This window comes from Clytia hemisphaerica, unplaced genomic scaffold (assembly GCF_902728285.1).
Source record: "Clytia hemisphaerica strain Z4C2 unplaced genomic scaffold, Clytia hemisphaerica genome assembly, whole genome shotgun sequence".
Taxonomy (NCBI): Eukaryota; Metazoa; Cnidaria; class Hydrozoa; order Leptothecata; family Clytiidae; genus Clytia; species Clytia hemisphaerica.
In genome coordinates this window covers 911,756-926,467 of record NW_027103907.1, presented here as the reverse complement: position 1 = coordinate 926,467, position 14,712 = coordinate 911,756, and the positions used below count along the sequence as shown (strand labels likewise).

At 35.5% G+C, this 14,712-nt stretch overlaps 1 protein-coding gene across 4 annotated transcripts in view; it reads left to right on the top strand.

Annotated features, from left to right (window-relative positions):
* Nucleotides 1–1,198: 1,198 nt before the first annotated feature.
* The window catches only part of LOC136809065 (uncharacterized), a 63,034-nt gene continuing 49,520 nt past the window's right edge, over nucleotides 1,199–14,712 (top strand). For 2 of the 4 annotated variants that reach the window (XM_067065643.1, XM_067065641.1), the window contains exons 1-9: nucleotides 1,199–1,296; nucleotides 10,235–10,950; nucleotides 11,306–11,496; nucleotides 11,801–12,049; nucleotides 12,319–12,487; nucleotides 13,041–13,211; nucleotides 13,558–13,614; nucleotides 13,935–13,976; nucleotides 14,455–14,550. In XM_067065643.1, coding sequence (XP_066921744.1) covers nucleotides 1,274–1,296; nucleotides 10,235–10,950; nucleotides 11,306–11,496; nucleotides 11,801–12,049; nucleotides 12,319–12,487; nucleotides 13,041–13,211; nucleotides 13,558–13,614; nucleotides 13,935–13,976; nucleotides 14,455–14,550 — 1,714 coding nt within the window. In that variant the 5' untranslated portion in view covers nucleotides 1,199–1,273. Of the gene's footprint in view, nucleotides 1,297–10,234; nucleotides 10,951–11,305; nucleotides 11,497–11,800; nucleotides 12,050–12,318; nucleotides 12,488–13,040; nucleotides 13,212–13,557; nucleotides 13,615–13,931; nucleotides 13,977–14,454; nucleotides 14,551–14,712 lie in introns of all 4 variants that reach the window. The other 2 variants (XM_067065642.1, XM_067065640.1) reach the window with 1 other exon arrangement.

Here is a 14,712-nt window from a genome sequence, read left to right as displayed (position 1 = left end):
TTTGTAAAAACCCTCCTTGCTCCCTCCTTACCGTTGAACTTGCTTTGTCTGTTTTCAAAACATTTCAACCAGAAGCTTTGAAAAATTATTTTTGGAAATATGTTTTTTTTGTAACGTCGATGAATCTGGGTCAAATATTTTTATATTTGTTTGTAATACTTCTTGTGATTTATATTTATTAGTTATTTGTTGTGTTTATACTCAAAATGCGTCCTCCTTGTATACAGCTAAATTGCATTTATGCGTATATTCAATATGATTCGATATAATGCTAAGGGTCACTGGGGTCACTTTTTGGAGGCCCGGTCTAGCGGGGGTCTGACCATGGAGGTATAAAGAAACAGGAGAAGTATGCTATTGTAACCATGCTCGCCCTACGATTAAAAAAATTACGAGGTATGCATGCTCATAATCTCATATATCGTGCATTTCTAATGAGCTCTTTTGTTGAAAGGTGAAATCTTATTGGCTAACTTAAGTGTTGGAAATAAGATGAGACGAGATTCATTGTTTCTGACATCAGTGTAAGAAAATATTTGGATTAAAAAAGGGCCTGTAAACTTTGCAATCCTTCATCAAATGACAAGATTTTTCGATCAGCATTTTCTTCAATGTGAACTCTATTGCTTAATACTTTCCTCCAAAATTCTCCAGCGACTTTATGTCTACAAATTGGGTCTGAAATTGTGTGTGCTTATAAAGAACTTTTTACTTTCTGGCTGGAGAAAATATCTTTTCAAAACAAACTTGAGTTCTACTAAAAAGTCGTATTTCATCTAGACAGGAGACCCGTCGTGTGTTTTTTTATAATCTGATGTACATAATACATGTACACAATACATTTCGCCATCAGTTTATCAAAGAAGAAATCATAGCATGGATTCCCAGGCTATATTTCATCGGGCGAGCCTAGAATTTCTTTTGATTTATTACATAAAAGAAATCAAAAGACTTTAACGACCAATTACCGAAAAATTCATCTCCTGTCTTTCTTTATACCTCAATGGTCTGACCCACACATATCCGACATTCTCCATGTCCAACTCCATTACCCCTTAGGACCTTTTCACATTTGCGCCCTACAAGTTTAGAACATTTAAAGAGAAACTCGGTGCTTTACTTGAGGAAATACGCTATCTAATTTTAAATCCTTTCCAGAACCAGTCTTTTCTTGCAAAAAGTTTGCACTTCGAATTAAACTTTGATTTGATTATGATAGAATACAAATAAAGCAATCATCATGACGTAGAGACGAAAAGAAATTCCAAGGACAATGAACATCAACAAAAACTTAAGGTGAGGATCCCTATGAATTACCATTTTTTCTAACTTTCTTTGTAAGGGGGGGGTTTCAGGGGGTACCCGATTCCGTAATTCCGCCAATTTTTTCTCCAATTTCCGTCACACCGTCTTAAATTGAACCAAAATTCCGTCACCGAAAATTCCTTTGAAATTCAATATTTTTGTCGAAAATTCCGCAAATTTTGAAAATCTTTTACCAATTCCGAAATTCCGCAAATTTTTTTGCTAAATTCCGTTTTTCCGCACTAAAATTGTCTAATTTTCCGTCTCCGTCAGAGAACCCAATTTCCGTAATTCCGTCTAAATTTTCGCCAAATTCCGTCACTCCGTCCGAAAAAAGGGCCGATTCCGCTCCTCCGCCAACCATGAAACCCCCCCTTGTAAGAGAACCGTTGTCGGACCGTTGTTATTCTCAGTTGTTTATTTCGAGCGAAAAGATTGGGAAGCAAAAGTAAATCCAAAATTAAGATATAATTTATAAGTAAGTATCTGAAATATTTTGTCATAACGATTTACTCGGGCCTGGCTGTCTCCAAAGTTAAAAGTAAGTGAACACATTACCACCCCCGATTTTGGACTACAGAGGGAATCGAACCGTGGCCTCCCAAACAGCAGACCAGTTGTCCTGAGAGGTATTGCTCCACATTTTAGTCTATGTAAGAGTTTTTAGAAGACCGCCAAAATCTAAGAAAAATAGAGCAGAGATTTAAAAAAGATGGCGTTCAAGGAAGCACGCGTTGAGAATTATTGTAAGTCTTGCTTATATCAATGTACTTTTGAAATAACATCTCATGTATCCAAGGACCAATATTGGATATCAAACAGGTTTTCTCCCATTCATTCCTTTTTCTACCTGTTTTATAAATACTGCTTCTATACTTTAAAAATGGATTTTTAAGACAATAAACAGTGCATCACAAACAGCCATATAAACAAAACTCAACATTCTCACAAAAGTCAAAAGTTGTCTTTTTGATTTCCCAAACATTTGTCTAAAGCATTCACTTCCACAATAATTTATGTACCGTGAGTGGTCCTAAATCCGACAGCCCTGCCTAAAAATCCGACCCCCAAATAACAGCTATGAAAAAAAATTCTATGTTTACAAACATTGGGCCATTCCAGTTTTTATTCGTTACCCCCCAATGGGCACAACCCTGGACACCGCCGTACATTGCGCGGTGGAGTCCGGTGGGCGTCCGGTGAGTGTACGGTGGGCGGAGCCTAACCTATTTTTTACCACCGTACATGTCCCACCGTACTCGAAAAATACCGCCGTACATTGTACGGTGGGAAGTCGATCAGGTTTCTGAATTCCCACCGTACAAGATATGTCAAGCCGCCTTCTTGTATACACCTTAGGCGGAATAAGGGCAGACTAGGTGCGTGTTTTCTCTGATTCCCTCAATCGCCGAACGATCAAAAACTAAAAGAAAAACTCCTTGAATGTCGAAACAAAAGCCGAGCGAATGGAAAGTAGTTCATCAACTTTGTTCCCAGCGTAATTATCGGCTTTTCGACGTCTACTGATTAGACGCCAGATATTTTCACCACAGCTTCGTTTGTTTCGAAATTTTTCAAAACATGCTTCTTCTTTTGCGATATATATAGAACTAGCGTTCTGTGCTCACACAAACTTAATTATTTTTCGGAAAGATTACAAATTTTTCCTTGACTCCGACTGACCACGACACCCTTGTGAGCATGCGTACATCCACCGGACAATCGTACGGTGGCAATTCCGTGTACGGTGGGATTCTGTACGGTGGTGTTGTACGGTGTTTTCGATCTAACCTAAAATACCACCGTACACCCACCGGGCGCCCACCGGACTCCACCGTGCAATGTACGGTGGTGTACAGGGTCGTCAATGGACGACATGGAATTTCCGTAGCAAATTGACAAATTTACAAAACACCTATCAAAACCGTGGAATTCCGTTACTGTAACCTAAAAAAATCATGGAATTCCAATACTTTAAAGGGAATAGCGCTATACTTATAGTAGGGGTCGGAGTTGCTGGTAATTCCATGGTATACTCTGAAATACATGCTGATGTCAGCCCGAAAGCTGATTGGCTTAACCGACAGTTATACGTGCTTTGAGAGTATAGCTAAAACTTTGTTATGTTTTCAACAGTAAACGAAAGTGAATGAAGACAAAATGTAAACAAAAAGATTGCAAAGAAGTTTTCGAATAAATTCACAATAGAAATAGAATGTCTTCATTTAAAAAAAGAAACACTCGATTTCATTCAAAAGAAAAAGACATTCTTTTTTTCTTTCAGTTTTATGTAAGTCTTTTTGTGTTGTTGTTGAACATTATAGTAAATTATATTCACTTTTTTGAATATATTTTTTGGAATAAAGTCACTTTTGGTTTTTGTTATGACCCAGCACTCCTAAATACTCCTCCGTATGGGTGTTTGTGCCAATGCTAGATCAGCATTTCATAAATATACCATGCGTCGTTCCCTTTAATGCAAAATTAAGTAAAATTCATGGAATTCCGATACTTTCTCTTTAAAGTTTGCCTGGAATTCCGTGCCAAAATTTATTTAAAAAATTGATGTCATCCATTGGGGGGTAATTTTTTTTTCTGGAATGGCCCATTCCCTCTCCAAGTTGAACAATAAACTATATTGCAAGAACTCTCAAAACAAAACATCTAACAAGATGACCAAAATGTCAAGATGTCAATTAATGTGACAAAAAAAGTGCGAGTTGTAAAAATAATTACCTCTATTATTATTCTGAATCAGTTGCTCGTGTTTAAAACGTTAAACATTTTGTATTGGAAAATTATGTTTTGTATAAGAAGCAATTAATTTTTTGGTTCAATTGGTGCAGTGTATTAAATCTCTCAGTTTAGTTGACACTTTGGTATCTTCATTGCGTCCACAGCAAAAAGTTTGTTTTTATTTTAGTTTGTATCTTTGTAAGACCCCATCAGATTTAGGCAGGAACGATTCACGGAATGGCCCAAACATGTTCGGGCCTGTTCGGACCATGCTCGGGCCACAAAAAAGTATTATTGAATCGGCCCGAACATTTTGTTCGGACCATGTTCGGGCCATGTATTTACAATTTTATTTACCTTTCCTGGTTTATCATCATCCATTGTTAAATATTTTCATTAGACAAATTCAAAGTTCCAAATACCAGTTTGATTCACAAAGTTGTATAACAGTACAAAAAACGATCCAGAAAAATTCTGCTTCGAATAGGAGAAGACCACGAGAAAAGAGAACGGGATAAAGAATTAAAAGAAGACCATATTATGCAAGATTCAAATCATTCTTTTTAATAATTTTCCTAACTTAATTGGAAAATAGATGATTAACTTTTATATATATTTGAACAATATATATTTGAATAAAGATGAAGATTTTTAAATTTGTTTGCTAAAATAAGGAATTTAAAATATAAATATTGGGTCCTGAAATTACATGCGCGATCGTAGCAAGTTTTCGAAAATCTGGCCCGAACATGGTCCGAAACTGAGCGCGTGGTCCGCGCGGGCCATTTTTAAAAAGTATTAATCAAGAGGCCCGAACATGTTCGGGCCATGCCGTGGGTCGTAGGCAGGGCTGTCGGATTTAAGACCACTCGCGGTAATTGCAATTTCGGTCAGTCCACAATCGGCTTCAACATATACAGGGGTTTTTATTTACGTGACCGAAGTGCCTACTAAAACAATCTGGGGGTAAGTGGCGTAGCAACACAGCAGATTATTCGTAAAGTAAAGAAATATCTTTTGGCATTGACAATCAAATATAATATATTATATTATATTTCCTCAATTCAAAAATCAAAAATTCATTTTTCATTCGCAAAAAAAAAAAAAAAAAAAATAATGAATTAATATTACATACTAAGACGCCCCCGTCTTTTACTCTCGTTTAATTTTCGATCTCGGAACGTGCAAAACGCCCGTCCGCCCAATATCCACCCAATCTGCTTAAATTCACTTTAATTGTCCTTTGACTTTCAAAAAATAGTATTTTGAAATTATGAATTTATAATAATTACCTGTAATTACAAAAAACAAAAAGTTTGATACTTCATTAGTGAAATATTCAATAAATTCCTAGTTTCAATTTTCAGTGGGCGTTTTTCTACAGCTTCGTTTATCGCGCAATTTTTGCGTCACACAAACTTTCTCGGCCGCTCTTAATAATTATGCATTGCCAAATTTGGTTCTCCATTGTCAAGTCAGGATCGATGGCGAAGTCACCTAAGCATGAAAAAGAAAGGATTTCGTCAGTTTTATGCGTATATTAATTTGCGAGATATTCTATTCGCTGTGCGAGTGCACTTTTCGTAGACTAGACGGAATACTTTCTTTTACTCGCGAGATTGATGGTAACTTTTCATCTTTGTTATTTTTAAAATGAAGCACAACTGAAAAAAAACGAGGCTTCAAAAAGTTGCGTATTTTCACTGAGTAAACGATTCTGACAATCATCGAAATTGATGATGATGATTTTTTTTCGGTCAGGCAAATGTCTCGTATTGGGGGTTCTAGTCTTGACCCCTACTGTAAGCCTACGCGAGATTGAAGCATTTGGGTAAACGAGACAAAACTCTAAAAAAGATGGTGTTTTGAAGCGCTTCCGTGCGACCGAAATATCGCTGTTTGTGACGCACTGATAAAAGATGTCATAACAAGCTTTAGTCACACAAATTTAACCAAATAATTTACTGTGAAGCAAAATTGGCGGGTGAGCCTAAAACGGTTTTTTCACACATCAATATGAGAATTGGCAAAAAATCTTTTGTCTTAGAAAATCCACTGCATGATACAAACAACTATTTGGTTGATTAGCTGGCTGCTGCACGTTAGCTATCCTTTTAAATCATCTCATGGTTCCAAGTTTTATGCAATCCTCTTGAAATTTGGAGCTTGATTCAGTTTTTTTTCCAGGTCTTATTTATAAACATTTATGAAAAGACCAAGATAGTTGCATGACAGAATAAGACGAGGTGTGTCTACATTACAGACTTGCCTGGTCATTAAAATACAACTATGCAGCTCTGCTCGCAGCTCTACTCTACCATTTTTGTTTTGATTTTAACTTTGTATTTTAATGACCAGCCAGGTTTTTCATTTGAGGGCTATGCATTTTAGCCTCCACTGATGCAAGTTACCCAATCTCACGGTACTTAACACTGGTGAAAACTGAACTGAATTAAGCAGTTTCACCTTAAGCCTATCATTTACGCCATCATGAAGTATGTATCATGCAGTTTTGTGACCTTACTCTCGCTATTTTCAACTTTTTAAGGCTGTTTTAGCTACTGTAGCTTCGTGTAATGTAGACACACCTCGTCTTATTCTGTCATGCAACTATCTTGGTCTTTTCATAAATGTTTATAAATAAGACCTGGAAAAAAAACTGAATCAAGCTCCAAATTTCAAGAGGTATGTAGTATGGTTTGTTGGCTTTCGATGTCTAGATCTCGAGATATTTTGGTTTATATATTTGAAAATTATCGATATTTTTTGCTGAGTCAGCAGTTTTTCAGCATATTTACCCACCTTAAAAATGAAATATCTCAAGATCGGAACATCGAAAGTTAAAGGGGAACTCAACAAATTTGTCATTTTTATTTTTTTCCTGATTTTTAAGTATAAAAATGAGAAAGAAAGTATATAAGTCCGATCTCTCAAATAAAAATCATGAAAAATCTCTCTGTAACTTCAGTTAAAAATATGTTCAAAAAATCACCCCCTTTCTTTTTGAAAAAGATCGACTTCTCTTTGGATTATGACGTCACAGTATTCAGAAAACAGAACAAATTCAGTTATGACTACAGTATGTTTTCAGAGTTCTGTTTTAAATAAGAAATAAATACATAGAATTAAGTATTCCTGGTAAATTCTGGGTGATTTAGCTGAATAACAATAAAAAATCCAACAAGAAACACAAAAATTTAGTCACAAACCCTCTACTGAAGGGCCTGTCTTCACTGATTTTTAGCCTGAGAAGATCATAAAACAGCTGAAAGTGCGTCTTTTTTATTTGATAAACAATTTCATTTTGGGAGCCTCTTTTTAAAAGCTCATTAAACTAATTTTTAGAGTGAAAGGAGAGTTGCAACCTCGAAATTTTGAAATTTATCGTCGAAACAAACCATTTCAGGATAGGAACAAAAATGCCAAAATTTGTTGAGTTCCCCTTTAATAAACCATACCATTTTTGGATACTACTAATTCAGGGCTATCCAGCTGTGGGAATAAATTTTTCTGAAAATGCTCCAAGAATAATGCTGACGTCATCGGAAAACAAAAAAAACGTCGATTTTTCGCCTTAAAAATGCCATTTCTCCGCACCAGTTGATTGAATCTTAACAAATAATCCAATTTTCTTCTCTACTTTTTACGCTGAATCTGTTGGTAGTCAGATATTTGATTTTCAGACTTCGATAAAACCGTTAGTAAAGGGGATAAGTTGATAAGTTCTATCGTTAACTAAAAATCGATTCACTCGAAAACTGCAGGAGATTCGAAGGGCAAATTTATTTTGTCAATTCTACACCCTATTAGGAGTATAATATCAAAAATTTGCCCTGATCTAAAGGGGTGCCCTCCGAAAACCATTTTTAAGGCCTTTCGGAATCTCGGACACTGGTCTACAACAGTAACATATACATTTCAACAAAACTTTAAGTTGGACAAGTTCCTCAAAATGCCCTAATATTTGATAAATCAACAGGAATTTCATTATCATGGCTTTGCTATCAAAATCAGCACCTTTTTTGCAGGTTGTTTGCGGCAAATGGTTTTTCACCTGTACTGTATGTGGGATTGTTATTACAATGTTGTTATTGCCCTTTTGTACTGTATTTCGTTGTAGTGTCTGTTTGTTGTTTGTTATTTATTTGGAAGCTGCTGGTCAGTATCTTTTTCTGTTATGTTTCCTGAAGGCGACTGAGTGTGGGCCCTTAAACACGTGGAAAGTCACTATGCCAGTCACAAGTCTGGGACTTTGGGTTTTGTTTTGTGTTTGTATGTTTTTTGATGTATTTGATGTGTTTGCTTTTGTATTTGTCCCCATTTTGTATGTATTTTGATGAACTTGTGTAAATGATTGTACGGAAGTGTGTTTATAGGAGAAAAAATATCTTTAAAGCTTAATATTTTCATTTCAGTTAAGCTTTTTTCTAAAATTTTCACAGCTTATTTCATACATGAATGGAACTATTTTCAAAAGATATTTGTTTTCAGAAACTTGATTAAGACGTTGTTAAATCAAAATTGTCATTTTGAAAATGTCTGAATTTTCAATGCAATATCGAAAAATCTTGAAATATTTCATAAAAATCATAAATTTTACATCCTTTGGGTCGTAAATTTAAGGGAAAACAAAATTATGTTTATAGTTTCATCACCTTTTACCACTGGGCTTAATAAATTGATTTTAACTATACCTACGTTTTGGGGGCCCCAAACCTCCGTTTTAAAAACCAGGGGTATATTGTAAAAATTTAATCAAACAAATTTATGCCCAAAACCCTCTAAATCACATTTCCAAACTATGGTCAAAATTTTGTATTCATATCTTAAAGTATCTTAAAGATATCTCGAGAAATCGCTAAAATCGCAAACCTCTGTTTTGGGGGCCATTAGAAAAAAGATACCTATCTTTAAGCGATTGAAAAATATTGTTGAAAAAAAGTTTTGAAAAAGAACTTTTGGGAAATAAGGTAGAGATGTTAAAATTTTTCATGCAGCAAAAATTGTTGTAAAACCTCTTTTCTTCTAGATTTGAGGGAAATTTTAAATTTGATTGACGTTTCGAGGGCCACATAATGTACCTTTTTTTTAATAAGGGACAATTTAGAGCTATATTAGGCAATTTGAAAAAGTTGAAAAAGGTTTTCTATCTTGGTTTAACATTCCATGGTTAGAAATTAAAGTTGCTATTCAGAGTTACTAGTTGAGGTATGATGTATATTTTAAATTGCAATCTCAATCAAATAATTTCCTTTTTCATTGAGTTCTATGTCATCAATATTATAGACTATTAGAATGCCTATGAAAGACAAGACATGATCTTGAACACTAGAATCAGTCTAGTTTAATTTAATTTTTACATTTTTACACCAAACAATGGAGATATATTTTTTCCAGACCTGCCCTCTCTCGATTTTGAAAAATCAGATATACTACAATTTATAGCGAAATAGAGTATCGTGAAAGGGAAACTTTTTGTTGTATGTTTTCTTGAAGAAAAACCACTTCCTCTTATTATATTTTCAAAAAAAAGTCACTTCCTGTATTTTCGAAGGAAAATCCTAAATCTGTATTTTTGAAGGAGATCATTTTATGTATTTCTGAAGGAAAATCATTGCACATATTTTTGATAGAAAATTATTTAATGTATTTTTGGAGGAAAATCATTTCTTGTATTTTTGAAGGAAAATAATTTCCTGCATTTTTTTATGAAGAAAGACATTTTGTGTTTTCGACGAGAAATCATTTTTGAGGGATATTATTCCTTGTATTTTTGAAGGAAAATTATTTTAATGATGATTTTGATAATTTTATGATAAAAATATATAGTATTGACCCTTTTAATGTATATTTTTAATGGATCAATATTTAAATGAGGATCTATTACATTCTGAGTAAGCACCTTAAAAAATGCTCAAATGACAAAGGTTAAAATGATATCGAATACCAAAGCTGCTATCCATCAAGGAGTAAAATGGACATTTTATGGCTTAAAAAGATGAACATTGAATTCAATCTCAGCCAGTCAGAAAAAAAAACTGATCCAGAAAAAAAATATTTAAGAATGTACGAGGGACAATTTAAACTGCATTATCAGATCATAAAGGAACTTTTTCAATGCACTTCAAAACAATTTGTGTTTCATAGTTTTCACTAGTAAATGTAAATAAATTGTCTCATCTCTTTTTTATAGACTTGTGAACATTATATGGTTGGTCTTTTTGTGGCTTGTAAATGTCCAACTGAATGAGGCTACAAAAAAGCACCATCACCATCAAACTATAACATCATTCTTTGCAAAAAATAAGACATTATCAGACTCTGTTAACCCTGGAGAGTTTTATTTTGACATTGATCATGATTTTGATAGCTTTGTCAATTTCCGACCGGCACCGGTGTCAATGTTTACAAATAATACAATAGAAAAGCGAACAAACATTATTCATGGTGGGAAGGAATATATTGGATCTGTATTTCCACGTTCTCCTCAAAGTGGTGGAAGCTCATCTCCTGACGAACACACTGGAGGTAGCTCGAACCCGAATGCTAACCCACCAAGCTCATCAACTTCATCTGATGATGCAAGCAAAGGAAGCTCAACCTCCTCATCAACTGCATCAGATAGTTCTTCTAGCTCACCTTCAACATCAGATTTTTCCTCATCATCGAGCTCAGATTCTTCACAAAGTGGATCTTCTACTTCGTCATCCAATGATGATTCTGGTTCCAGCAGCAGTTCATCATCCACTGGAACTGGAAGCAGCACTGAAAACACCAATTCTGAAGAATCCAAGGAAGAGACATTCAAAACGAGTAGTGCATCAGATGAGGAACTTGCTGGCAATGAAGATTCAGTTAACTCTGAAGAGGCTGGTGATGAATTACCAGAAGATGACGAGCTTGGAGATGGTTTGTTTTAATTGATCTTTGTCTCTTTTTGATAAACTTGTACCTAAATTTCTCATTTGATCAACTCTTTGAGTGTTTACCTATTTAGTATGAGGCGGATCATTTAGAAGGCGTACTTGCCTTGAGACCCCCGAGTGGTGGTGACTGATATTAAACTGTGATGATGTACTCTCATGCAGTTATGGTTCGGCTGTCTGTCTTGTTGGCACTTTACAGACAAAAACGTGTATATAAAGGCCCAATAAATTTGTGTTATTTACTTAGCAGATCTGGCTGAAGGAGTGTTCAATAACCCAAAATGATAGTTTCTGAAATAATTTCACCTGAATAAGTAAATACACGCCTTGAATTTTAGAATCGGAAGAAGATGGTTCTGAAGAAGATGTAGAAGAAGAAGGAGACGAGGACTCTGAAGATTATGAAGATGATGCTGAAGAAACCGGAGATGAAGCGGATGCTGGAGAAGATAGCAGTGATCTGGAAGACGAAGCAAACATCGAATATTATAATAATGCTGCCTCCAGTGATGATGGTGACGAGATTAAAGTGAGAATGTTCTTCGGGTTTTGCTGCCTGTCGATTCTTTTTTTCCTTACCTAATAACTTATCTAAGTTGCTTCCTAAAATCTGTAAGGAATTCGATTCAAAGTTTACCGAGAAAAAATGTTAGATTGAGTAATGTCCAATGAGTAACATATTTTTTATATGAGTCCTGTTTTCCTGAATAAGTTAAAACATTCGAAAAGATTCGCGAGTGTGAATAGACGTCACTGATAAAAAGCCGTTACATTTAGTATAAAATATACTCAGTGCCTGAACATAGTTCTATAATGTTGAAATTCTATTTAAGGATCTGAACGAAGAAGATGCTGAAGACAAAGACGATCTTGACGAGGAAAGCGATTCTGAATCTAAAAGTCAAGCACCTTTCATTCAATCCAACTCGTCCAGTCAGAGTCTACCATCATTCCAATCACCAACGATGCAAGGAATTGGCAGACAGACACAATTTGCGAACACTAGTAGTCAAGGTCAAGTACCAAGTGAGAATGTGGCTCAACACTCCAGTCCAGAAGATAGTACTGGATCCCTCGATGAGGTATGAATTGCTCAACTTTTTACCCACTTAAAGAAAAACTGAGCGAAAGGGATAGACGGATACACGTTTTCTTTTATAAAAATGTACATTATAAGTATATTCAAGATGAAATGACCATTATGTAAATTTCCAATTATCCCCGATAAGGCTCAAAACTTTCAAATATTTCTTTCATGACCCTGGGTAAAACCTTTAAAATATTCACCCGGGGAAATGGAAGGGCCAGTGGTCAGTGTAAAAATAACATCATCTTAATCCTTATTTTTCAGGCTGAAGGTATGGAATCAGAGGACGGGTTATCAGAGGACGAGCTTTCATCAGAGGAAGACGGTTTGGGAGAAGAAGAAGAAGATTCGGAAGAAGCGATGGATGATGAAGAAGAAGAGGATGAAGATGAATCTTTCGGTGAAGAAGGGAATGATGAACCTGAAGAAACTGGTATGTTTCATTTCCGACGAGGCAAAAGAAGCTATGCTTGCAGATGGCTAGATTTACTTTAATCCTACATTTCCCACTTGACGTCAGACAAATTTTTAGAAATCTAATATCCAGTTTATCTTCACTTTACACTGGCAATGCTGCACCTGTTATCGTCAAACAAATTTTCAAGCACTGTGTTGGATTCTCTGTTCTCGGTACCCGGCCGATGTAAACTTCCTAGGATGTTGTGAATAGCAAGTTTATGTATATTTGTTTCTCTGCGACAGAGACGCTAGGCCTCTAATTTGTCTACATCCTGACAGAGTGAGGACGACGGTAAATCAGCGAATGTGTGGGTCAGAACTGCAGGTTTTTCCAAATTTATTCACTCGCTCCTTTGTCTTCAAAGGTGGAAATACATAAACTTGCTATCGATTCCTGGTTTGTTTCCATATTTTGCTAAATTTTGCTTGTCGTAAATGAAATCTTTGTCCGAATTCGAAGATGATATACAATTTCGAAAATCAATTTTATTTAATGCCAATATAAATCCACCTCAAATTTCTTCCAGGGGACGAAGATTTCGACAGTAGTGAAGATGGAGAGGATGCTGATCTCGAAGATGCAGAAGATGATGAAAATGAAGAAGACGAAGGAGAAGGGCTTGATGAAGACGATGCTGATGGAAGTTACGAGTATGATGATCTTGACAACGATGTCCTCCAAGAAGAAGAAAATGAAGGTTAGTTAATGGAGTTTTTTTGTTGAACATTTCACAGATGGATTGGGCCGATATTTTAACATTTAAGTTTTTAGATGTTTTTACGGGGGTCCTCATGAACAATTCTCGGCTTTTTATAATTTGAACGGTACATTGGAATTCGAACCAGGAAACGCTGATTAATCGTTTCATCATAATGTACATAACTACAGTAGAGTCTCTTTTACTCAAACTTCTATAACTCGAATGTCTATAAAACATCTCATAAACCCTGTTCCAAAACTCGAACAAATTTGTGTTCCTCGTGCGTTTTCGAGTTATGGAGATTCCACGTGTAGTTCACTTTCTTTTTCTTTCACTTCATCAGATGAAGGAAATGAAGATGAAGAGGATTTGGAATCTCTTGAAGCTGGAGAAGAAGAAGGTAACAAAGTGTGAACTCACTTTTATCCTAATATTATGACTCTGTATCAAGCCTTGCGGTTAGCAGGCAAATGCTCACCGACCACGATTGTCTTGGTTGAACTGCAGAGTTGTACAATCATTATTTCAGCTGTAGGCCTTTCTTTTACATTCTATGATACTCTCTACAAGGTTTTATTCTAGCCTATAGCTTAACAATTACCATATTGATAATAGGCCTCACTAAGCTAGCCTAACTCATCATGGACATGGGTGACGGAATTGTCGAGGACGTGTCACAAACTAGATTATTTTAACTAATCGAATATGTTTTCTTTTAAGATGCGATGTCGGACGGAGATGCAGATGTCAGATCAAATCCTGGTATGTTAACGTTCATTTATTAAAATTCAATTTATCATTCGTCAACTATCGAATGTCTCTTAATTCGCGGTGCTCCTTTTCTGTTTATCCTGTCTGAAAAAAATGTTACACGACATAAAACGAACAAAATAATGGTCCTATTCTTTAAAGGGAAGAAACTGTATTTCAAAAAAGGGATTTTGGGATTATAGGTTGATTTATAGGCTGATGGATGTGAAATGTGTCAGGTTTTATTATCAGTCGCACAAAAATAAGGTGAAATATTTTGTACTCGCAAAAACCAATGAATGCTAAAAATTCACGAAGAGGCTCATTCTCAACAATTTGTTCCCAAAAAGTTGTCCGAACTTCAAATCATTTTCCTTGGACCACTCAGAAGGAAGACCTGAAGTTTCTAGAAGGAAAAGCCTCCATTTGTATGGTAATTATCTTCCCTTTGATACTGGAAACTGTAATATGTACTCCTTAATATTTTCAGATTCAACACAAAAGCAACAAGGAGATGTCACTGCGGGAGCAACAGATGCAAATACAAATGAAGCTGCCACTGAAACCACTGAAACCAACGCTGCAGGTACCATATTGTCTTGTTTTAGAACATTCTCTTTCACAAATAGATGAAGCTTTTTTCGAGCACATTAAAATTTCATTTGTTTGTTGAATCAAGGTGTTAAGCCTTGGTGTGTTTAGTAAATGTACTCACTAGAGAACTAAAGTTTGGCGTACTTAAGCGCAC